The sequence below is a fragment of the Myodes glareolus genome, chromosome 3 (genome assembly GCF_982192425.1).
Source record: "Myodes glareolus chromosome 3, mMyoGla1.1, whole genome shotgun sequence".
Taxonomy (NCBI): domain Eukaryota; kingdom Metazoa; phylum Chordata; class Mammalia; order Rodentia; family Cricetidae; genus Myodes; species Myodes glareolus.
This window is the reverse complement of record NC_142028.1, coordinates 37675214-37701412: the sequence shown is the minus strand read 5'-3', so window position 1 is coordinate 37701412 and position 26199 is coordinate 37675214. Positions and strand designations below refer to the sequence as shown.

General features: G+C 40.1%; 1 protein-coding gene across 5 annotated transcripts in view; it reads left to right on the top strand.

Moving 5' to 3' along the window:
- The window catches only part of Fancd2 (FA complementation group D2), an 84452-nt gene that overhangs the window by 19845 nt on the left and 38408 nt on the right, over positions 1 to 26199 (top strand). For all 5 annotated transcript variants that reach the window (XM_048438619.3, XM_087904428.1, XM_048438616.3 and 2 more), the window contains 15 exons: positions 966 to 1070; positions 1656 to 1756; positions 2284 to 2392; positions 2585 to 2620; positions 5455 to 5598; positions 7736 to 7870; positions 9003 to 9134; positions 10658 to 10768; positions 20720 to 20829; positions 22207 to 22267; positions 22905 to 23024; positions 23806 to 23879; positions 24178 to 24318; positions 25013 to 25113; positions 25908 to 26023. In XM_048438619.3, the coding sequence (XP_048294576.3) occupies positions 966 to 1070; positions 1656 to 1756; positions 2284 to 2392; positions 2585 to 2620; positions 5455 to 5598; positions 7736 to 7870; positions 9003 to 9134; positions 10658 to 10768; positions 20720 to 20829; positions 22207 to 22267; positions 22905 to 23024; positions 23806 to 23879; positions 24178 to 24318; positions 25013 to 25113; positions 25908 to 26023 (1596 nt within the window). The remainder of the gene's footprint in view (positions 1 to 965; positions 1071 to 1655; positions 1757 to 2283; positions 2393 to 2584; positions 2621 to 5454; positions 5599 to 7735; positions 7871 to 9002; positions 9135 to 10657; positions 10769 to 20719; positions 20830 to 22206; positions 22268 to 22904; positions 23025 to 23805; positions 23880 to 24177; positions 24319 to 25012; positions 25114 to 25907; positions 26024 to 26199) is intronic.

The following is a 26199-nucleotide window of genomic DNA, read 5'->3' as shown; positions in this document are numbered from 1 at the left end:
TTAACCAGTGAATCGCACCCTCATCTCTTAAGTGGTAAGTTTGTGTGTTTGAGTATATATGCATGCATGTGAATGTACATGCATGTGGAAGCCAAAGGACAACCTCAGGTGTTCTTCAGGTCCGTACACTTAAAAACTTTTTTTTTTTTTAGACAGGGTCTCACTGAATGGAGCTTACTTGCAAGCATTTCCAGCCATGCCTGGTTATTTTTATGTGAGTTTTGGGATCAAACTCAGATGTCATGTCACAGCTGGGAATAGAACTTAGTTGTGAAGTGCTTGCCTAGGATGTACAAAGCTTTGCTCCCCAGCACCACATAAACTTCATGTTGTGGCATACACATAAACAAGAGATGACTAGAGGAAGAGACAGACAGTCAAAGTCATCCTAAGCCACATAGGGAACTCAAGGCCAGCCTGGGATTCTAAAACCCTCAAGGAAATAATAACAACTGCTTGTACTTTTTTGGTAACTTTTAAAATACAAGCATTCCTCAATCTAGCTGGTTTTTATTTGGCAGTTATTTCCCTAGACCCTGGCTCCCTTCTAAATAACATAGTCTTATTCTGGAACAGAGTCAGCTTTTTATAGTTCTGTCTGAATAACATTCAAAGACAAGCCCTCTGGGGACAGGTTCATAAACCCAGGGTCATTCACAGTCAAAAGTAAGTTTCCTGGGGTCAGTGGTGAGGGCAGTATGGGGAGAGTGACACTTAATTTTGCTCTCCTGTTGCCAGTTGTGACCATAGACTCTGAAATGTAAGGCTAATGATGTTTGACATTCATCACTTGTCTGTTCTAGAAAAAGATTTATAATTGCGAGTTTGTAATTTAGGAGAAAATAATATGTTTTTCTTCCTAAACTACAAGTAGGAAAATCAAGTGAGTAAAGAATTTTCTAATTTTGTCTAATAAGTATTTATTGGACTAGAGTAGTGAAGGGTTTTGTGCTTTTTATATTTAGATCTGCCAGTTGGTCATGGGCAAACTGTCTTCTGTTCGGCTGGAGGATTTACCTGTGATAGTAAAGTTCATTCTTCATTCTGTAACAGACACTACTTCACTTGAGGTATGCTACTATTTCCTGTCAAGCCTGTGTTAAGATACACGAGGGGCTGGAGAGACGGCCCAGAGGTTAAGAACACTGGCTGCTCTTCCAGAGGTCCTGAGTTCAATTCCCAGCAACCACTTGGTGACTCACAATTATCAATAATGAGATCTGGTGCCCTCTTCTGGTTTAGGCATACATGCAAGCAGAAGACTATATACATAATAATAAACAAATCTTTAAAAAAAAAGATATATGGATTTGCTACTTAAGTAGTTCAAGTTGCATTTTCTGGTCCTAGACTAATTGATACTGAGTACTACAGATAGCAGATAGCTGTTGGGAGAGAACACAGCCCAGTCTGATTACTTAGCATAAACTGCTACAGAATGACATTTGCTATTCTGTGTAGCAGCACTTCAGGTGAATCAAGGGCTTAGGGTACAGTATTCTCTATGTGCTTGAGCTATTCTCATCTAGTCTGCTGACATGTCTTTTGTTGCAAGTCGAGTGTTTTCCTCAATATTTTGGGGAAATTTGAGAAAAAGTACTAAGCCTGTCCACTAAGGGTGAGCAGAATACATGGCTAATACTGATTTTCCATAGGTCATTTCTGAGCTTCGGGAGAAGTTAAATGTGCAGCATTTTATTTTGCCGTCACGGGTTCAGGCTTCCCAAAGCAAGTTGAAAAGTAAAGGACTTGCAAGGTACGGAAAAATGTGCAGATGCCTTTTTTTTTTCTTAGATAATCATAGTTTTCTCACTTTTATCCTGAAGGCAGGGTAGTTATTAGATCTTAATAGATGACAAATACTGGTATTATGATTACATTCACATCAGGCTGGAGAGATGGCTCAGAGGTTAAGAGCACTGACTGCTCTTTCAGAGCAGTTCCCAGCACTCACATGGTGGCTCACAACCATCTGTGGTGAGATCTGGTGCCCTCTTCTGGCATGCAGGTGTACATTCAGGGAGAACACTGTATACATAATAAATAAATACTAAAAAAAGATTAATTCACATCGCTTACTATGACAACGGTTTTTTAATTGTTTGTGTGTATGCTTTCCTAGCCATTCAGATCAGTTCCACACAGTTCACAGTACAAGTTTTTCAGTAGTTTACAGATGAGGTTGGTTCTTCCTCCAGAACCTTGCTTAATAGTCAGAAACAGATTTATAAGGTCTTCTCTGGTAAGTGGAGGAAATATTGTTTCCTGCTTTGCTGTTTGTAGCTCTTCAGGAAATCAAGAAAACAGTGATAAAGACTGTATTGTTCTCGTCTTTGATGTAATCAAGTCAGCCATTAGGTATGAGAAAACCATTTCGGAAGCCTGGATTAAGGTAAGATCCTTGCAACATCGAGTGTCAACCATGAGTGTCAGTCACTGATAGATGTGTGACCTGGGATGAAATAAAAGTCTTTAAATTGTCATTCAAGTATAAATGATAATGATGGGCTGATGAAGAGGACATGTAGAATGAGCATGAATAACATACTCCACTGATACAGTACTGTGGCCCTTGTTTTTCTAGGCAATCGAACGCATTGAGTCAGTACCTGAGCATAAGGTAATAGTCTTCTGCTTTGAACTTAAAATTTTATCCTACTTTCTTTCTATCTTTCCTGACGTGTGGAGAAAACAACCCCGGGGGTGAATTGCTGAGTGGTCTGCTCTTACCTATTAATTCTGGAAATGAATTTAGCCTACAGTATTCAGTAGGGGAGTAGGAGGTTGTTCCACTCACATGAAGTTACAATTAAAGAAGCAGCACCATGCCTGGGTCATTCAGATCCCTGTGCCTATGGCTGGCCTTCCTCCCACCAGGCCAAGTTGTCAAGACAAGGGCATTCTCTGATTTTACTCTGCCCATGTAGCCCTGACCTGAGTAGGTTTTACCTGAATAGACTTTACACTGTAAGGTGGGCAGTGGTACTATATCTGTTACCCCCACCCCTGACACTCTCTCTCTCTTTCTATGTGTGTGTCTCTGTCACATTTTGCAATCCATATTGGCCTAGAATTCATTGTGTTAAAATTAGGATGATTCTCCTGCCTCAGCTTCTGTGTGCTGGGAGCACAAACATAAGCCCAACTTGTCTTATAGCCCTAGATACCTCTCCTGTGAAGAAGTTGAATGTCTGTGTTTCTGTGTACTGATTGTTTCTTTTGAAGGTTTTGCTTGGGTTGGAATCTTTTGTCCTATGGGAATTTTGTTAGTTGGTTCTCCAGTTATTAGGTGACAGTCTTAAAAGTGTCTGTGATACAGAATAAATGATAAAAATAGTCAAGTTTTTTGAAACAATGTCTCATCCAGCTGCCTTCAAACTCACTGGATAGCTGAAGTTGACCTTGAATTCCCACCTCTGCTCCCAAGTACTGGGATGACAGGCATTTACTACCATGATTAGTTTGAAAATATTTGTGGGGGATAGATAATAATCACACTATAACCCAGTTGTTTGATTTGTTTTGTTTTGTTGCCTTTTTAAATTATTTAATATTTTTTCCAAGTTCCCATCCCCTCCCCTCCTCCCACTCCTTCCACATACTCCCCACCCCACCCCACCCTCACCCACTCCTCAGAGAAGGTAACGCATATTGCTTTGAGAAAGGTCCAAGGCCATCCCTACTATATCTAAGTTAAACAAGGTATCCCTCCAAAGAGAATGGGTTCTCAAAAAGCCCATACAAGCAGTAGGGACAAATCCTGCTGCCACTGCCATGGCCCCTCAGTCTGTCCCAGCCATGCAACTGTCAACCAAATTCAGAGGGACTAGTATGGTCCTATGCTTGTTCCTTCCTAGTCCGGCTGGTGTTGGTGAGCTCCCATTAGCTCAGGTAGACTGTTTCCGTGGGTGCCCCATCATGGTCTTGACCTCTTTGCTCATAATCTCATTCCTCCCACTCTTCAACTGGATTTTGGGTGTTGTTTTTCAAAACAGAATTTTTCTGTGTAGCTCAAGCTGTCCAGGAACTCACTCTGCTTTCCAGGCTGGCTTTGAACTCAGAAATCTGCCTGTCTATGCCCAGCCCATTTCTTTCGATAATCTTATTATGTAGATTGGCTATAGTTTTGCATTCTGATTTGATTCTCTATGCATTTTCCCTTACAATAAACATTTTGTGTACTTTATTTATTTACTTATTGCATAGATAATAAACACTAATAAATTGGAAAACATACATAAATTCCATATATGACCAGGTGGTGGTGTACACCTTTAATCTCAACACTCAGGAGTGAGAGACAGGTGAATTTCTGTGAAGTTGAGGCCAGCCTTATCTACAGAGAGAAACCCTGTCTTGAGAAAACAAAACAAAGCAAATAAAGGTACATTTTTGAAAAAGCAAGATTTCTCTTGCTTACATTTCTTACAGATAATATTTTCATTTTTTAAAAAATGTTTTTTTAATTTTATTTTTGTGTTTGTGCTTGTGCACATGTGCTATAAAATGTCTGGAGACAGGAAGAAGTGCATTGGGTCTGTGGACCACCCTGTATGGGGTTATGAACCAAGCCCTGACTCTCTAGAGTAGCAGAAGTACTTTTAACCACTGAACTGTCTCTCTATCCACTTTGTAAGTGTTTTATCTTTTTCTGTAAGCTGTGTGTGTATATAAGCACAAGCATACTCCTATACCCACAGATCTGTGCATATGCATGTGTATATAGTTTTTATATACTGTCTTTACATTGGATCCTACTGTGCTTAGCATTTTGCAGGTTGCTTGTTTTTTTACTTCACTATATGTCATTGTGTATCGGAAATGGCTTCCTCTGTCAAAAACATGGGTTAGCGGAGCTGGTTGGTGGTGGCACAGGTCTTTAACCCCAGCATTCTAGAGGCAGAGAGAGGCAGGTGGGTCTCTGAGTTTAAGGGCAGACTGGCCTACAGAGTGAATTCCAGGACATCCAGGACTACACAGAGAAGCCCAGTTTTGAGAAGCAAAGTACAGAACAAATAAACAAAATGAGTTAGCTTATACTGGTTTTTGTGGCTCTGTATACTTCAAAAATAGTTATAATTTTATTATATTTATTTATTAATTATAATATACTTATTATATTTAACCTTTCTATATTGGTCTTTGTAACTTCTCATAAAGCAGTTTTCTTAATTATGAAAGTATATAATTTAGTTGACAAGTGATTTAATCTATTTTTTAACAATGTAAAGATGTTCAAAATTCTATTTTAGTATCACCTCTCTTAATATTCTGATATTTTCTTATGAACTATCAAAGGATAATGTTTGTGGCACTTTATTTCTCTGAAAAGTATTTCTGGGTTTTGTAACATTGTGGAGTCAGGCAGCGAGCGTCGTCATTGTGTTTTAGTGGGAAGTAGCTGAGCTGCAGTTCTGGTGTGCTGAGCTGCTTCCTGTTGCTTCTCCCTGACAGGCCTTGGATGTGGCGATGCTGCTCATTATCTACAGCACCAGCACGCAGACAAAGAAGGGCATTGAAAAGGTGCTGAGAAACAAGATTCAGTCGGGCTGCATTCAAGAACAGCTGCTGGACAGTACGTTCTCCACACATTACTTGGTAAGTGTGAGGTAAGCAGGGAGTAGATGCAGGTGGACAGATGCTGAGAGGGTAACATTTTTGTCATTTCTGCATCATGTGGCAATTCCATGACACCTTTCCCAGCATTGAGCTTTTTCAGTGCAGTGAAGTAATTGCTTTGTTGGGTTGAGATGATGTTGTTAATAAACCAACCAACATTGGCTTTCAACCTATCAAGAAGAAGTTAACAGGGGGCTGGAGAGATGGCTCAGCAGTTAAGAGCATTGCCTGCTCTTCCAAAGGTCCTGAGTTCAATTCCCAGCAACCACATGGTGGTTCACAACCATCTGTAGTGAGGTCTGGTGCCCTCTTCTGGCCTGCAGGCATACATATAGACAGAATATTGCATACATAATAAATAAATAAATAAATAAATAAATAAATGAAGTTAACAAAGTTGGTTTATCTTGAACTTCTCTGACCCAAACTCCAAATTCTTTTGTCTTTTGGATTTTTTTTTAAAGATTCATTTTTATTTTTATATATGTGTTTCTATCCCTGTGTGTATTTGCCATTTGTGTGCAGATACTCTTGGAGGCCAGAAGAGGACATTGGCTCCTCTGAACTAGAGTTACAGGTTGTGAAATGGATGTTAGAAACCAAACTTGTTGGAAGAATAGCAAATATTCTTAACTGCTGAGCAATCTCTCTAGCCTCGATATAATTTTTAAATCTGTTTTGATTTTTTTTCAAGAGAGAGTTTCACTGTGTAGTCTTGGCTGACCTTGAACTCATAGACACCCACCCACCTCTACCTCTACAGTGTACTACCACACTTGTGTTTTTTGTGTGTTTCTTTGGTTTGACTTTTTCTTAAATAGCAGTATCAGTAAAGAAGATGGCATTACTAATGTTATTTACTTTGGATCCCTTAATGTCTGTCTATATTGCATTGTTAGTGGGATCTGGTCACTTCTCTTCCTATAACAGATGTTCAAAGAACCTGGTTTGGGAGCCTAGGAATTAACTAAGTTGATAAAGTGCTTGCCAGACAATCATGAAGACCTGAATTCTTTTCCAGAACCCACAAAAAAAGCTGAGCATGGCGATACACATTTTTTGTTGTTGTTGTTTTGTTTTTTTTTTTTGTTTGTGTTTTTGGTCTTTCGAGACAGGGTTTCTCTGTAGTCTTGAAGCCTGTCCTGGAACTCTTGTAGACCAAACTGGCCTCGAACTCAGAGATCCATCTGCCTCTGCCTCACCAGTGCTGGTATTATAGGCATGTGCCAACACCACCTGGTGGTGACCCACATTTGTAATCACAGTACTGGGGAGGTGGAAACAGGCAGGTCCCTGAGGTTCACTGGTCAGCCAGTATAGCATTTGTTGAGCCCCAGATCCAAGTGAAGATAAACAAAAATACAAGATGGATGGCTCCTAAAAACGACTACTGAAGTTGACCTCCTACCTCCACATACGCTGGTACAGATGGTCAGCAGCACACATTTGGACCTCACTTACATGAACACATATACACAGTCTCACACATACATACATACAGAATTCCATTCAGGTAGCATTGAATGATATAGACTGATCTTAAATCATAACAGAAACAGAGCAGGTACCAGGAGGCATATGAATGAGTGAAGAAACTGGAATCTATTCAATCTGGTTTGTAATTCTAAAGTGAACAAATAGAGCTGTATATGAAGTTTATCATTTAATTATTATGAATTTCAAGGTCAAGTTGTTACACATTTGTGGAATCTAGTCCTGAGAGAAAAATCAGGATGGTGAAGGATTATTTGGGGGTATAATTAAGATTAAGATTCCTTAAAGTTGCTGTATGTGGGCACTCATACTAGCATTTGGGATGTGGAAAGCAGAAAGATCAGAATTCAAGTCCATGTTGTAACTACATTTGAGACCATCCCCAGTACCTACCAAAAGAAAATTTTCTTGTTTTAAGCTAAGGTGATTGGGATATTGGGATTGGAGATGTAATTCTATGGTAGAGTGTTTGTCTAGCATGTTCCAGGCTCTGGGTTCAATGCTGAGTGTCAGGGAGATGACTTGAGAGCCCCAACAGGTTCTTTGGTGATAGGAGTGGATTTTAGCACATCTGGTTCTGTGACGCCGTTTCCCTAGTCCTTTTTCTTTCTTCCTCTTCCAGGTTCTTAAGGATATTTGCCCATCCATTCTCTTACTGGCTCAGACTTTGTTTCACTCTCAGGACCAGAGGATAATTTTGTTTGGCAGTCTCCTATACAAATATGCTTTTAAATTTTTTGATACTTATTGCCAGCAGGTATGTTGAAACATTTATTTGGATAAGGAAGAAGCAAGGATATGGAAAGATATAATTTCAAATAAACTGGGTGTGCTTTGAGGTATATTCTGGGTGATTAGATGACATTGAGGAGGAAATGGAGTTTTGTAAGCCAGCCATAGTGATTCACACCTGTAATCAGGTCTTAGGAAACAGAAGGAGGAGGATAAACAAAAATTTGAGGCCAGACTGGGGTATATAGCAGGACCTTGTTTCATAAGCAAAGAAAATAGTCAGTTCTAGTCTTTGTCCTCAGGTAATGTGATTGGCTTGGAGGACCAAATTGTGAGAGCTGAAATTTGGTGTAAAATCATTAAGTTCCCACTCATATGTAATATCTCAAGCAACTTGACTTAGATTTTATTTTGTTTTATTTTTTATTATGCACATACGTGTGTGTTTTGACCTTAGTGCAATCCTCAAGGAGGCCACATTTTCCTGAAATTATGCCCGCCTGTCCTGTCCTCTTCACAAAATCTGTGAGACCTTCAGCTCCTTAAGTGTAGTCTTTTCAAGAAATTTCAACATATTCTAAGTCTAATCACAACTTAGTAAAGTTTAACTCGTAGCTAAAACTTCCCATGACTACACCAAGGAAGTTTTGATAGAGAGCCCACTGATACGTTACCGAGAGTAGGTCAAAACTGTCTGTTACTCCTGTGATCCTAGTACTTGAGGGACAGGAGAGTTACCTGTTTGAGGCCAGCATGGGATAGGGAGTAAGGTCCAGGGAGCCAGGATGATTATGTGGTAGTGTAGTTACACTGGCATGACTACAGGCCTGAAGCCAATGCTCATGGTACTTAGATAAAAAGTAGTAAGATAGGTTAGAAAGGCCTCAAGTGGGGCTAGAGAGATGCCTCAGTGGGTAAGAGTACCAGTTGCTCTTCCAGAGGCCTTGGGTTCAATTCCCAGCACCTACATGGCAGCTTCAGTTCCAGGAGATCCAGTACCCTTATACAGGTATATATGCAGAGAAAACACCAGTGCACATAAAATAAAAATAATTATTTAAAAAATTTATTTTTAAAAGAGGGCCTCAGGTGTAAACTCTGTAGAATGGCCATGTCCTATTTTTATTTTACTCTGTCCTGTTGCCCTCCCTGTATAGGAAGTGGTTGGTGCCCTAGTAACCCACATTTGCAGTGGGAATGAGGCTGAAGTTGATACTGCGTTGGATGTCCTCCTTGAGCTGATTGTACTAAACCCCTCTGCTATGAGGCTGAATGCTGTTTTTGTTAAGGTATTACCTGTACTGTCAAATACTGAATTGTTTTTCTGTTTCCTGTATCTCAGAGTTACTGCTCCCTGATAGTTATTGAGAACTTGTTTCGTATTCTTTAGACACTGAGCACTGTAAATGTGGGAGGTATGTGTAAAAAGGTAGATAACAGGTAAGTTATAAATATATGCATATAGATATAAAGATGCATCTTATTTGTGTATTAATTTATTCAGAAAGACTTCTCTATACTTAAATATGTCAAGCCGTGTTTTAGTGCTGTGGTAGAAAGGCTGGTCTTTGCCTTTGGTGTAAAGAGTGTAAGGAAGGGGCTGGAGAGATGGCTCAATTGTTAAGAGCACTGTCCTCTCTTCCAGAGGTCCTGAGTTCAGTTTCCAGCAACCACATAGTGTCTCACAACCATCCATAATGAGATCTGGTGTCCTTTTCTGGCATGCAGGCAGAACACTGTATATATAATAAATTTAAAAAATCTATCTTAAAAGTATAAGAAGTAGAAGCAAGTCATCTATACATACCTGGTCTCCACTAAGAAACTTGTATGTCTGATATTGACTTAATCCACTTGATATGATCATTTCCATATGTATCCATTTTCCTGCAAACAACATAACTTCGTTCTTCCTTATAGCTGAAAAAAATTCCATTATATGTGCACCATATTTCTCACTATTGATGAACACCTATGTTATTTGTAAAACTTAGCTATTGTGTATGTGTTGTGTTATGCCCAGATCATGGAGTACTCCCAAAACCAAGTAGGAGACTGAATCCTGTTTGTAAAAGCAAATTGCCTTTTTTCTTACACAAGTTTGCAAACTCAGACTCTCAGTGTGTCTATCGTATTTGGAGTGATCGGAGAGCCCTAAGCTCAGCTTGGGGGGGTTATAGTCACAAAGGTAGGGGTGAGGGATTTCTAAGATTCAGGACCCCTGATTTACTGACATTTGTCTAAGGGTGTTCTGATGAAAAGCAGTGGGTGTGTGTTGGCAGGTGATCCTATCTGCTACGGTTGGAATGTTAGGAATTTCCTTTGGATGGTCTGTTTCTGGGTGGTGTGAGCTGATGACTTTTTCTGGAACCCAGTGCTGCCTGCTGTGGCAGCTGTGCGGCCTGGGCCCCCTGTGTGACCAGACTGCCCGGAGCCCTCATGCTTCAGTAAACATTCATGTGCAGATATCTTGCTCCTGTGTTGACTTGGAATCCTGGAAAAATACCAAGAATGGAATAACTGGGTAATTGCTCTGTTTAAAATGGGGGCCAGGGAGTGGGACTGGAGAGATGGCTCAGCAGTTAAAACTAGAGGTTCCCAGTACCTACATACTAGTTTATAACAATCCATAACTCTTATTTTAGGGAAACTTGTGCCTTTCTCTAGCCTCCTTGGTCACCAATAATGCATGTATGCATCACATATATGCAGGCAAAACACTCACACATAAAATAAATCACATTTTCTTGTTTATAAACAAGAGAATTATTAACTAATAAACTCATTTTGGGCATTTTTTCCCCTTTCATAGGGAATTTTAGATTATTTGGAGAATATGTCCCCTCAGCAAATACGAAAAATCTTCTGTATTCTCAGCACACTAGCATTTAGCCAACAGCCTGGAACCAGCAACCATATCCAGGTAAGAGGCCATGTTTTGAGAAAGAATGTTTTAAACATCTTTATTTGGAATTTGCCAAACTAAGTTACTCCAGCCTTGTGAAGTAGGAAAAGCAGCACCTACAAAGGAAGTTCTAGGACAGCCACAGTACAAAATAGAGAGACCCTGTCTCAAAATTAAAAAATAAAAAGATTATTATCGCCAAGCTAGCCTGAGCGATACAGCTAGCTAGTCGATTCCTAGTGAGTTCACGCATATTAACAAACAAAACAAAGCAAAAGTACAGCAGCTGGGTGTAGTGGTTCATGTCTTTATTTCCAGCACTTGGGAGACAAAAGAAATGGTGGATTTCCATGAGTGTGAGTCAGCCTATTTCTTCACAGTCAATTCCAATCTGCCAGATCTACACTATGAGTGTCTCAAAAAATAAAAACAGCAAAAAAATCTTAGTCTTTTGGAATAGAGATGGGTCTGAGCCTGTAATCAGCTAACCATGAGATGTTTTTCAGGTTTGTATGGAGTACTGTGGAGTCTCCGAATGTCTAAGCTAAACTTCACCTAGGCTTGCTTTCATTGTAGTCACTAATTACTGAAGAAAACTAAGCAAAGGGACCTTGTGGCACGAATTCATACTGGGCTGTGGCCTTGGACAAGCAGCACCTTGTTTTATTTTAAAAGTGTATTTAGGTGATACACGCGTGCAGAAAACATAGCGTGTAGAGAGTTGTGCAGTGAACACTAACTCCTTGCTACTCTAGGCAGTTGGCCTGCCTTCTGTGGCCACCAGAGTCACTAGTTTAGAACTTTGTGCGGGGTCCCTCCATTCTGCTTTTCCTTTCTGGTTCTGTACCCTGATTTCTCATTTAGCAAAGTATTGGGGAATTGTTTCATATTGATAATACAAAGTTACTTCATTACTTTGGTTTTGAACTGTGGTAAAATATATACAAAATTTATCTTTTTTTTTTTTTTTTTGAGACTGGGTTTCTCTGGGGTAGTTCTGGATGGCTGTACTAGAAATCATTTTGTAGACCAGACTAGCCATGAACTCCGGAGCTCCATCTGCCTCTCCCTTCTGAGTGCTTGGATTAAAGGCAGTGGTGATTTTCATTATTTTTAAATATTGGACTGGAGAGATGGCTCAGTGGTTAAGAGCACTGGCTGTTCTTTCAGAGGACCTGGGTTCAATTCCCAGCACCCACATGACAGCTAACAACTCTCTGTAACTCCAAGATCTGACACCGTCATACAGACATACATTCAGGCAAAACACTAATGTACATAAAATAAGAATTAAATATATCACTTCCAATCCAGGAACATAGGACATCTTTACATCTTTTCATTCTTTAGTCTGTTCATTTCTTTCAGCAATATTTTTCTATATGTTGCTGAGACTGGTCTCAAACTCAAGTTCTATTTGTAGAGTTGTGCTCCCTACCCAGCTAGCAGTGTTTTATAGATTTCAATGTGTAAATGTTTTGCTTCCCTCATTAAATTTATTTCTAAATGGTTTATTGTAGTCCGCCTCGAACTCACAGAGATCCACCTGCATCAGCTCCCAAGTGGTGGCGCGTGTCTTTAATCCCAGCACTTGGGGGGTAGATGCAGGTGGATCTCTGTGAGTTCCACACCAGCCTGGTCTACAGATGGAGTGCCAAAACAGGCTCCAAAGCTCCACAGAGAAACCCTGTCTTGAACAAACAACAAAAAATAAGATGGAAATTGTTTTAGAATTCACAGACGAATTATACAAAGCTCCTAGAACAAGGCACACCTTCAACAATAGCTGCTAGTACTGCCATGGCGGCTGCTCGAGGGCATGAGAATTATTGTGATAGCTACACAGCTAAAATATGAAGGCGTAAGTCACAGACAATCCCACACCAGTTTGGAATTATGATTAATAGAATGGTTATTTATTCAAAGGGGAAAAAACTTACAGATTACCGTCCCAGACAACAGCCCCTCCGCGCGAACAGGAAAGGAGTCCAGGGGCCGGAAACGGAGCCGGAAGACAAAGAGAGAGTGGAGGACAGCCGCTGCTTTTTTTAAAGGGAGAGACCACGCCCCAATGGGCTGGTAACTCAGCGGCGATTGGCTGAAGGAACTCCCACAGCATCTCCCCCTTTTGTTTAAGTAAGAGAGTTCTAAGCCTACTACGCAATTATATACAATAAGTACAAACCTACGAAATTATATACAATAAATACAAATATCCTATTCTAACTAGCTTAAGTCTTGTATAACAAATAACTTGGCCAAGTCATGAAAGGAAAGTAACTACATTTATATAATCTTCAATCCCATCGAAGATCTGAGAAGGGAAATAATGTTATCTGAGTAATTAGGAAGTGCAATCAAACAACTTCCAGAACATGTAACAAATCGCAGAGACAACTGGCTACCTGGACAAACACCCAAAGTCACATTTGCAGCGTTGAAGCAACCAACTTTGGCTAAGGCCTGATGTAACTGACATACCATTTTCAAAGGCAAGAAACTTCAAAACTATCTTACCCTGTCTTGGCAGGATATGACAGTCTTGTTTTATCCATTTACGGATATTCTGTAACTCTGTCAGTAGTTGAGGTATGAGCATTTCTTTACCCAAAGGCCAGTTCTGCCAAGAAGGCTCCAGGTGGAGTGTCTTTGGTGCTTAACATTCTCTCGGGCATAGATCAGTGTTGCCAGGAGTGATTGTGTCTCCCTACCATAGAACTCTGAATTAGATTAAAGGCCATTTTCTACAGCTCTTTGAAGAGGTTGAAGATTATCTATCTATACTGAATATAATCTCTATATATCTAAAGAACCTGATTAGTCTAATTATAAATGACAAACTTAGATGACTGTTGATCTATATAATTCTCAATATCTATCTAACTTAAAGACTGAGATAATAAACAAGTGTGCAATAAATGAGGACAATGAGACCTCCAAATATAAACAATGTGCAAGTATACATTGCAATATGGTAAATATATATCAATACATAAACAATATATAAGTATCTTAATCAGAGGTAGAAGTGTACAATGCAATATGGTAAATATACATATATCAATACAATATATATATACAAATACATAAAAATGTTTTAAACAGAGGTAGAAGCATGAAGCATGCATGCATAAAATAGTCAACATAATTTAACTTTGTATCAATATATAAGAATCGATACCAATATGTTTGTCTAAAAGCAATAACTCACAAGTACAAATCTATTTATCCCATAATCCAATTATCCCTCCTTTTTTTTTTTTTTAAGATTCCTGTGCTTATAAAATTCCTCCCCCAACCCTCAACTGTATACTAATTATAACCAACCCCTAAATGATGTCCCTAAACCCAAGGACAAACTTTATTGGGAGAGGGGACGTCGTTCTCTAGAATTACTTCCAGCTGTCATGGGGGCGACGTTCTTTCTGGGGGATCCTGTGAAAGTAAAATGATGGTTAAATTTCAAGATCAATGTCTTTTAAAATTGCAAATAGTCTCTGAGTATTTTGTGGAGGTCTGGCCAGAATGTTGTACAAGATGTGCACCATTTCAGCACGTTGGAACCGTCTTGTGCAGCTGGTACCCAAAACAGGTCTTGTAGTAGCGCTATCAGTATCATGACGTCATATCAACCAGGTGGAGTTGTTGTTATGGGGCCCCATCTTCTTCCTGGAAACTTCAAATGTCACTGTAGGAAAAACTCATTGTTCATTGTGGAAAACTTAAACATTAATTATATAGACATATACATGAATACCTATATTCAATGAGAGACATGATAGATATATTTAATGAAGGTATGATAGATATGAAGAAAAGTAAAGATGTTTTCTAAACTCATATTTCTTTCTGTCCCATATCATGGCTCTTGACATGAGACAGAAACTCCAGAAACTCTGGGTTTTTCTTTAAACAACAGGCTTGGAATTAGAGAGGGACTGAGCCAGAGTCCAACTCTAAAACCAGCTCTATAAATTTTGAAATATGATTTAGTATATGGTACTTACAGAACCTATTCAGTTTTCTTGATAGTCCCTATTGGGCCGTTATTTTCCATCTGTCAGTATTCAAATATCCAGGGTCCCTTGAACTTTTCAAAGATCAGTGTTTTCCTGTGGAGATAAGAACAGAACCCTGCCCCCATTCTATATGCTTTTCTTACCACCTGTATGGTTATCATCATTGTAGATGCTGTCATTTCTCCTTTCCAAGAGGTTTCTCCTCTTCAAATCGAACCTTTATTAATTTTGATGGTATCCACAATTTTTCTTCTCCTGTGGAAACAAGAGCAAAACCCCTTCCCCAACGTAGCACATCTCCTGGCTTCCATTGAGAGGTCAGCACGTCTTTGAAATAAACAGGTTGGTTTAGTTCAGAAGTTTTTTCCATTATCCAATGCCTCTCTGCTGCTGTTGTTCCTTTCTCATTAGCATTAAGAAAATTCAAGGTTAATAAAGCATTATGCAATCTATTTCTGGGGGTATCTTTCGTCCCTTTCTGTTTGTTTAGCATATCCTTTATAGTACGATTTGATCTTTCTATAACTGCCTGACCTGTAGGATTATTTGGTATACCTGTAACGTGTTTTATATTATAATAAGCAAAGAAGCGTTTCATTTTCTTAGATACATATGCTGGACCATTGTCTGTCTTTATTTGTGCAGGTATACCCATGATGGCCATAACTTCCAATAAATGTGTGATTACCGAATCAGCCTTTTCTGAGCTCAGGGCAGTTGCCCATTGAAAACCTGAATACGTGTCTATGGTGTGGTGTACATATTTTAATTTACCAAATTCCATAAAGTGGAACACATCCATCTGCCAGATCTCATTCCTTTGAGTACCCTTTGGGTTACTCCCTGCAGGCAACGGTGTTTGATTATAGAAAGAACAAGTAGGACATCTCTTTATAATGTCCTTAGCTTGTTGCCATGTAATGGAAAACTCTTTCTTTAAGCCTTTACTATTGACATGATGTTTTTTATGAAATTCTGAGGCCTGCAGAACGCTTCCAATCAATAATTGGTCAATTTCAGCGTTACCTTGTGCTAGAGGCCCAGGCAGACCGGTATGGGACCGGATGTGTGTTATGTACATTGGACAAAGCCTATTCCTAATTATGTCCTGTACCTCGATAAACAATGAAGTCAACTCTGTGTCATCTGGTATGAATTCAGCGGTTTCAATATGCAAGATAACTCTTTCTGCATATTGTGAATCTGTAACTATATTAAGAGGTTCTTTAAAATCCCTTAGCACCATAAGAATGGCATATAATTCTGCCTTCTGGACAGAATTATAAGGGCTTTGTTCCACCTTACTCAATTCTTCCGATTTATAACCTGCTTTCCCTGATTTATTTGCATCGGTATAAAATGTCCGAGCTCCAGTTATTGGAGCATCACGTACAATTCTAGGAAGAATCCAAGAAGTTCTCTTTATGAGGTTAAGTCTATCACTTTTGGGATAGTTGCTGCTAATTTCTCCCAAAAAATTAGCACAAGCTCTTTGCCATGGTTCATTATCTTCCCATAACTTTCTTATTTCCTCAGTAGTAAAAGGCACTATAATTTCTGCTGGGTCTATACCTGCTAGTTGACGAAGTCTCAGTTTACCTTTTATAATTAATTCTGAAACCTTTTCTACATAAGTTTTTAATTTTTTACTTGGTTTATGAGGTATAAATATCCACTCTAAAATAATATCTTCCCTCTGCATTAAAATCCCTGTAGGAGAAATTCTGGAAGGCAGTATGACTAGGATGGAACTAAGATTCGGGTTGACCCTATCCACATGTGCCTCCTGTAATTTTTCCTCAATCATTGTCAGTTCCTTTTCTGCTTCAACTGTCAATTTTCTGGGACTATTCAAATCCTTATCACCATCTAAGGTTTTGTTTAAATGAACTATTAGATCAGGTGTTATCCCAACAGCTGGTCGTAGACTGGAAATATCTCCTAACAATCTTTGGAAGTCATTAAGAGTCCGTAACCGGTCTCTCCTAATTTGTGCCTTTTGTGTTCGAATTTTCTCTAACCCTATTCTGTAGCCTAGGTAATTAATAGAATCTCCTCTTTGAATCTTTTCAGGGGCAATTTGTAATCCCCACCTAGGCAAAACTTTCTTTACTTCTTCAAACATACTTTCCAAAGTATCTTTATTTGAATCAGATAATAAAATGTCATCCATGTAATGATAAATTATGGACTTGGGAAATTGCTTACGAATTATTTCCAGTGGCTTATTAACAAAATATTGACACAATGTGGGACTATTGAGCATCCCCTGTGGGAGGACAGTCCATTGATATCTCCTAGTAGGCTGAGAATTATTATAAGTAGGCACTGTGAAGGCAAATTTTTCTCTATCCTTTTTTTGCAAAGGTATAGTGAAAAAACAATCTTTCAAATCAATAACTATAAGAGGCCATCCTCTTGGTAATAGAGAAGGCAAAGGAATTCCAGATTGTAGCGGACCCATAGGCTGAATTACCTTGTTGACAGCTCTTAGATCTGTCACCATTCTCCATTTACCAGATTTCTTTTTTACAACAAACACAGGAGAATTCCAAGGGCTGGTTGATTCTTCAATATGGTTAGCATCTAGTTGCTCTTGTACCAGCTGTTCCAAAGCCTGTAACTTATCTTCAGCTAGAGGCCACTGCTTGATCCATATTGGCTTCTCAGTTAGCCATTTTAAAGGTAGGGCTGTTGGTACCTCTAAAGGTTTGCTATTGGCTGTGTGTTCTTGTACAGCCTGAATGGCTGGTGACCTTTTTCCATAATACCTCATTATATCCTTCCCAGAATTGTGAGTTCCTGGAACTACAGGAATGTTAATCTGGGTATTCCATTGCTGTAGCAGGTCACGGCCCCATAAATTTATTGCAATATTTGCTATATATGGCCTTAATCTTCCTATTTGCCCTTCAGGCCCTATGCATTCCACCCATCTTGTGCTTTGTTTTACACGAGATAGGGTTCCAATTCCCAGGAACTGAACATCTACCTCATGAAGAGGCCAATTCGGATGCCAGGATTCTGGAGTAATTATACTTACATCCGCACCTGTGTCTAATAAGCCTTCAATAAAAATGCCATTTATACAGACTCTTAGCTTTGGTCTTTGATCGTTAATATACGTTTGCCAAAATATACGTTTACTCTGTCCTCCTGAATTTTTTGACTCATTCTCCACATGTAATTCATCATTTAGACCAGTATTACTTTTTACGGCAGACATTGGAGTTTTTAATTTTCTTGGTGAGACACATTTTCGACTGTAACTGGGAATGACTGGGCCACTTTTGGCTTGGGGGCCTGCGAGAGGCCCCTCAAGGAGTTTCCCGATGGTATCGGGTTGCCTTGTCTGTCTGTTGTTGACCTGCATTCGTTGGACCAATGTCGGCCTTTACCACATCTTCTGCATATACCTGAAGGCTGAGATCTCCTACTTTTGTCATTCCCAGAGGAGATATTATTCCTAGGATTTCTTTGCCTGCAATCCCTTTTCAGATGTCCTAATTTACCACAATTAAAACACCTGGTAGTTTGATGTCTCCTCATAGCTTTGGAAATCGCTTCTCCTACCCAGGATTCATCGTTATAGCTAAACATCTCAACATTCATTGTATGCTGTATCCATTCTTCCATTGGTGCTGATCTAGATCTTAAAGGCCCAATTATCTTTTTACATTCAGTATTTGCATTTTCAAAAGCTAGAGATTCAAGAAGTATTCGTCTAGCTTCTGGGTCTGTTACCCCTATGTCCAGAGCCTTAATTAATCTTTGCACAAAGTCAGTAAAGGGTTCTCTCTGTCCCTGCCTAACCCTGGTATATGATTCGACCCTTTTTGCTGGATCTTGTATTCTATTCAAAGCATTCAAGGCTGCTTTGTGACATAAGGACAGCACTTCTTCATCATAAAGAGCTTGGACCTGTGGATCAGCATATGCTCCTACACCAAGAATTTGATCTTGGGAAACCTCCACACCTTTTGCTCTTCCTTGCTGTTCCATATGTTTGGATTCTTCTCTGAAATAAATTCCAAACATCAAGGAAGGCCCATCATCTAAAACTGCAGACACTAGCTGAGAGAAATCATGAGGGGTAGCTCTGACATTAGAAGCCCAAGTCCTTAGCATTTCCTTAACAAATGCAGAGTGCAAGCCAAAGTTAACGACAGCTTGCTTAATTTCTTTTAAATCATTCATTGCTATTGGTGTCCATCTAGCTTCTTTAACTCCCTTTGAGCCTTTGGAAGTTAACCCTTTGTCAGAATAAATTACAGGGTATGTTGTTAGGACCCTGGGTAAGCCAGTTCTAACAGCTGGTGGTGGCATTGTATCCTGTCCTTGTGCCTTCTTACTCTGTTCACCAGCTCCAATAGTTTCTTCAATCATTTCTAATCTTTTTATCATTGTATCCCTTAAATCCTGAATCTCCTGACCTACCCGTGTTTCTAGTAATTTCACTAAGGTATCAGTTTTTTGGTTCCCATTCTGGAGGTTCATTCTATCTGTTACCTTATCAAAACTTTGTGGTAACATCTGAACGTCAAATTCAACAGCCTGTACCCTTTCAGGTAACTTCCTAGTACCCTTGGACATGGAGTCAATTTTGTCTATCATAGTATCCACTTGTTCAGATAACCCCTGATTTTCAATAATTTTAATCCTTTCAACTAGTTGTTCAATATTAGTCCGTAAAAATCGTATCTTTCTTAATGATAAAATATTGAAAAGAAAACTGAAACCTAGTAACAAGTAAATTAATATATTCCCATAGTCATATAAACCTTGCATGACATAATCCATTGTATTAATAAAGAAAACAGTAAAATTGGCGTTGGAAACAAAAACTGCCATATTACCTCTTGTCTAGTTGGTGGCGCTGTTGCCAAGTTGCGACTAGAACCACTGCAAAGGTGACTTAAACAGGTCCTGTTTCAGTGTCTGCCTTAGTATTTGTTAAAAACTAGGAAATATAAGTTGCTCAAGAAAGAAAGTTTAATTAAATCAATTCCATACACGGAACCAGAAACCCAGAATCCAGGGGTAGAAAAGAGCAACCCGGAATCCGCGTATGCCTCCACGTGACCGAGTCGTTCTGATTCACGCCACTAAAGCGCCGCACTTACAAGGGAAATTTGAAAACAACTCAGAAAAGAGCAAACCAGGCAGGCAGAGACTGTCCCGAGCCTGTGGAGCTTGGGAGGCGTGGGGTTTAACTGAACTGCTGGCTCCACACACAGGGCACAGGCCGCAGCTGAGGGAGGTCTCGTGACTAGCCGAGCTGGTAGCAAGCAGTTGAGTGGGGGGGAAGGGGGGGTTCTACAACCAAACGTGGGGCGCCAGATGAAGGCGTAAGTCACAGACAATCCCACACCAGTTTGGAATTATGATTAATAGAATGGTTATTTATTCAAAGGGGAAAAAACTTACAGATTACCGTCCCAGACAAGGTAATGAGCCCATGTGGCTAACGTAGATAAGAATAATGGGGTAACATAAGTTATAAGAGCTAATAAGTAGCCTGACCTAATGAGCCAATCAGTTTATAACCTTATGGAGTCCTGTGCGTGATTTTTCTTTGTTGCTTGCCGGCTGTTGGGGTACCAGGAGGGACAGAAACTCCAACAAGCCGGCCCTCATGTTACAAAAATAATCAGATACAATAAACTTTTTAAATATTTTTGATTTTGGGGGGGCACCTCATGTACAGAACAGAAGTGTGGAAGTCAGAGGACAATTTTTAGTAGTGGGTACTCTCATTTCAACCCATGGGCAAGCTGATCAAACATAGTTTGTCACACTTGGCAGCAAGGTAACCCACTAGGCAATCCTGGCAGACCACAATAAACCATTTAGAAATAAATGAGACTTAGAGAATGGAATTTAGCTCCAATAGTGATGCGTTCTGCTGTGTCACTCCAATTTTTCTTTCTCTGTCCTGATCTCATTGCAGGATGAAATGTACCTGGTGATACGAAAGCAGCTCTCTAGCACTGTGTTCAAATACAAACTCATCGGGATCATTGGTGCAGTCACCATGGCCGGCGTCATGGCAGAAGACAGGTACTCCTGTAGAGTCTGGTTTCTGTGCCTCAACATGAGCTAGTGAAGGTGCTGCCTCACAAACACGTTAGAGTATGCAGCCATTATCTTAATAGAAGCATTAAAACTGCACAAAAAGTAAACATGTCTTGTCCTTGTCCATGTTCCCTTCTAACCTTTTTAAGGTTATTTTTCTTATTTTTAATTGTGTTTTTGTAGACTGGTATATGCATATTAGTGCAGGTACCTATGAAGGCCAGAGGTGTCAGATCCTCCTGGATCTGGAGTTACAGGCAAATGGTAGCTGCCTGGTGTGGGTGCTGGGAATTGAACTCAGGTCCTCTGCAAGAACAACACACACACACATTCTTAACTGTTGGACCATTTCTGCAGTCCATTTCCTGCCCCCGCTCCCCACCCCAACACAGGGTTTCTCTGTGTAACAGCTATGGCTGGCCAGGAACTGACTCTGTAGAACAGGCTGGCCTCAAACTTACAGAGATCTACCTGCCTCTGCCTCCCAGCTGGGATTAAAGGCATGCGCCACCACCACCCAGCCCATTCTCTTCTAGTCTTGGCTGTATATACCATGTTCAATTGAGAACATTAATTATAGAGTTACATCGTAGTTATTAACTATAGTGTTGCCTGGAGGTACAGAGCTGGAAATCTTTCCATGGAGGCTAACTTTGGTCCTCCTGATATTCATTGTTGATAATCTGCTTCTGACCTGGGCCCTCTATTGCTGTATTACTCCTGTCTGGAGCTTCATGTAATAATTACTTTATGGTTCCTCACTTGTTCTTAGATGCCTCCGTTACAGCATCTAAAGAAGTATCAGAGCTGGGGCTTCACGCTTCATTATTTTAAGCTGGCAGTACAGTACAGTTCAGTTCATGTTTCTTGGAAATGATTTGTCAGGAATTCCTAAGAGCTCAGGAAATAGCCTTAGAACCAACATACTAGCTAGAAGAAGGGAAGGAAAGCAATCTGTTTTATTTAGCTGGGCACATGGAAGGAAATTCACTTGGAGTTCAAAGCTGACTTGGGCAACATGGTCACATTACCATCGCAAAACCAAAGATTCTCTTTTCATTACTAATTTAGTGTGCCCTAACAATACATACAAGTTGGTCTTACTTGTTTGTAGAATTCTCAGAATTCCAGGTGCTGAGGCAGAGTGATCACTTGCACATTGGAGTTTGACATAAACCTGGCAACCTAATGTGACCCTGTCTCAAAAAAAGGGAGATAATCATGCTTCACTATAAACCTACATTTTATATGAACAAAAGAAGTAGTTTTCCATGTATTCATGAAAAAAAGACAGGACTTTTAAACTTACTGCCAATTATTGCAAAATTTTACAAAAATGAAACTAAAATTCCTTGTTTTTAGAAGTGTACCATCTAATTCAACCCAGAGGGGAACTGACCTGAGCAATGAATGGTGCTCACAGGTAAGTTTCTATAACGTAGTCAGATGTGTTTGCCCGGCCTCAGGGCTTGCTGCTGGTCACTGTTGTTTTCCCAGAAGTACTGTGGTTTTTCTTTTCTTTTACAATGCTAGGATGGAACACTGGGCCTTATATACTAGGCAAACACTACCACTGAGCTACATGTGTGGCTGGAGTATTTTGTACATCTTCTTTGAAAAATGTCTTCAAGTATCTGTTTTTAAAAATAAGGTTTTGTTATATAGCCCTAGACCTGGAATTCACTGTGTAGACCAGGCTGGCTTTGAACTTTCTGGGATTCTCCTGTCTCTGCTTCCTAATTGCTAGGATTATAGGCATGAGGTACCATGCCCACCTTGTCTTGATAACTCTTCAGAAGTTCACTCTGGGACACATACTATTGTTCTTCATCTTCCTTGTCCCTCTTCTCAGTGTCCATACTGAAGTCTGTCACTCCAGCTTTGGTTTTAATTTTGGCTGTGAGGTATGCTTGGAAAGAGACAGACTAGGGAAGAGGCTCAGGAACACCTCACTGAGTTTGGCATTGAGATTGAGAGAGAACTTAATACTGAGTGCAGAGACAAATTTAGGAAGGGTTGGCAGCCCAAGAGTCACAGCTTTTTCTCTCCATCTTCTCTAGGTGACTTCTTTGCTACAATTGGTTCATTCTTGTACTGAGCATTCTCCTTGGGCCTCTTCTCTTTATTATGATGAGTTTGCCAATCTCATCGAAGAAAGAAAGTTGGCTCCAAAAACCTTGGTAAGAACGATGTTTTGTTTTGAGGGTGACAGGTAGGAACTAGTTCTTGAGACAAGATCTCCCTGTGTGTGTGGCTGACTAGATTTTTAATAAAAATCCAGCTTCCCTTAAACTGGCTGTTGTCCTCTTGCTTCTTTATTCCCAGTTTTGGGGTGACTGGTGTGGGCTGCCAATACCTCATTCCAAGTGTCTTTTCTTTTTTTATTTTATTTTATGTGCCTTAGTGTTTTGCCATGGGTTTCAGGTCTTCTGAAACCGGAGTTACAGACAGTTGTGAGCTGCCATGTGGGTCCTGGGAATTGAACCTGGTTCGGCTGGAAGAGCAATCAGTGGTCTTAACCAGGCAGAAGCAGGTGGTTCTCTGTGAGTTCGAGGCCAACCTGGTCTACGAAGTGAGTTCCAGAATAACCAGAGCCGTTACACAGAGAAACCCTGTCTCAAAAAACCAAAATTAAAAAAAATAAAAATAAAAAAGACTGGAAAGCTGTTCCACACCACCCCATCTCAGGGCTTTCCTGAGGCCTCCTCCACATAATAATGATGATAATAATTGTAAAATGACAACAAGGTTGTTGGTGATAGGCACCATTTGTTTGACAGCCCTGTTTTGTGCTGGGCACTAAATGAAGCGTTCTTTGTGTGTTATCTCCTTTCCTCACAGTATTGGATGGCCTCATTTTTAGAAATGAGGAGCCTGAGGTTTTGAAAGGTTAGTAACAGTTTATCTATGGTTATAAAGCACTATACCCCTCATTGCAACATTCTTGTTTGCTCCCGGAAGGAATGGGTTGGGCAGACCATCTTTAATGATTTCCAAGATGCCTTTGTGGTGGACTTCTGTGCTATTCCAGAAGGGTAAGTGCTGTTTCCCTTCTGGGTTGATTCTACTGGGGAGGAAGTTGTATCAGTTCTGTAACTAGTACAAACTTCATACTTCTTTTGCCCTCAAGTCAAGTCTGCCCCTATAGCTTAACACCCTCCCCAGCCTTAACAACCTTTACCCTAGCTGTAAAATTGTTAAAAAGCTCCCCACTGTTCTTCTACTTACAGCTCCTTCCCATAGTTGTTGCTTGAAGTTGATTTGTTCTAGTGATTTCCCCGAGAGCATTGTTTTCCTCCCAGATGGGACATCAGATTTTGATTCTCTTCACAGTGACTTTCCATTTCCTGTGAAAGCTCTCTATGGACTGGAAGAATACAGCTCTCAAGATGGCATTGTCATCAACCTCCTACCACTGTTCTTTCGGGAATTTGCAGATATCAGTCAAGTGACTTCACAAGATCCAAGCCAAAAGTTAGTTGTTTTTCCATTCTGTTGGTATTTTGAATGTTCATGGGGAATTCTACTGTTTTAAAAAATTCTCTTAGTATTAATGAATGGATGAATTTATTTATTTAATATGTGTGTGTGTCTACATGCATGTGTCTGTCTGTACCAAATGCATGTAGGAGCCCATGGAGGTTAGAAGAATATGTTGGCTCTCTTGGAACTAGCGTGGTTGTGAGCCACCATGTAGGTTTTAGGAACTGAGCCTGGGTTCTCTGCAAGAGCAGTAAGCACTCTTGACCCCTGAGCCATCTCTCCAGCCTTATTTCATAGTTCTTTTAATGTATGGAGTCCTCACATCATAGTTTCTTCCAAGAAATGTTGTATCTGGAGATATTAAAGGGATTTGGTCAGATTCCTTTTTTGTCTTGGTCCTTGGGATTGAGGTTTGTAGTGCCCATGAGAGTCAGCAAATATCACATTAGCTGTTTACTGTTCCATGCTTCTTTCTTCCCATGACCATCCTTTGATTCCACTGCCTCTCTCTTTCCTACTTTTGCCTCTTCCCACTGCACATACCCTTTGCCTTCTTGCACTTTAGGTCTTTGTTTACTGAGCATTCATTGAGTGCTTGCTGTTTCTCTTTAATTATAAAAGTGGCTCCTATAGATTTGGATTAATATGACTGTGGTTCCTGACGTGGATTTTTTTTTCTTCCTAGATCGATGTCTCCTTTATGCCTGGCTTCCCATTTCCGGCTGCTGAGACTTTGTGTGGCAAGACAACATAACGGAAACTTGGATGAGATTGATGGTCTCTTAGGTATGGGGTGCAGTTCTTGGATCCTTTCTTTGTGGTCTTTTGGTAGAAGTAGGCAAGGGCCAGGCCTGTACCTTGTGTATGTGAGATGGAATTTTCTAACTTCATAGATAAGTAATAATGGAATTTTAGTTAAATGAGCTTATGTGGAACCAGTCATTCTCTTTGTAGTTGTTGCTGAATACTGTATGGTCAACTTTTTCTTTTCTTTTTTTTTTATAACCTCCCATTTGTATGTATTACTTTTTATTAGTTTAAATCTGGAAGGGGTACAGCATCATCACACACATTTTGTGATCAATGACCTGTACAGTAAGACTGCTTAGGAATTTGTCATGAACCATGCCACTGTTTCTATAGGCCCACGTTTCCTTTCCCTAGATTACTCTGGTTTTGTTTAGTTCGCCTCCAGGAGTCACTGTTGGGTTTTGCTTTGTATACATAAGCACATAGTAGGATTTATTTCATCTTTGGAAAAAAAAAATAGTGTTAGGAAGAGTTGTATGCTCTCTGTGGCTCCGGAGACTTCGGTTATAGCCAGCAAAAATGGCCTTACCCCTTAGCCTTCCAGGCGTGTTTGCCTTTTAGAAGTCCAGTTTCCAGCAGGCCTCCATAGGTGCTAAGATAGGGTAAAGAGCACGGCTGTATTCTTTTAACACTAATACGGAAGGATTTTTGAGACAAGACAAAGCTTAACCCTTAAATAGAAGCTTAAGGGGGAAGTAGGTAGCTGTTGGGGCAGGACCCATGTTCTTGTCCTTGAACTAAAGGAAGGTGGGACATTTGCTCTTTCTCAGATTGTCCTCTGTGGCTCCCTGACCTTGAACCTGGAGAGAAACTGGAGTCCATGTCTGCCAAAGAGCGGTCACTTATGTGTTCACTCACATTCCTTACTTTCAACTGGTTCAGAGAGGTGAGCAGAATTCCCAGGATGTTTCACTTTCTATCTGTAGTCTCTTGAAAGAAAACTCTTTTCTTGGCTCACACAAACTCCCTAAAAGTCTCCCTGAACCACCAATGGCTGTGCTTCTCTGGCAGACATCCCACCACTGCTGAGCATCTGTCCTCCTCATGTCCCCAGTCAGAGTA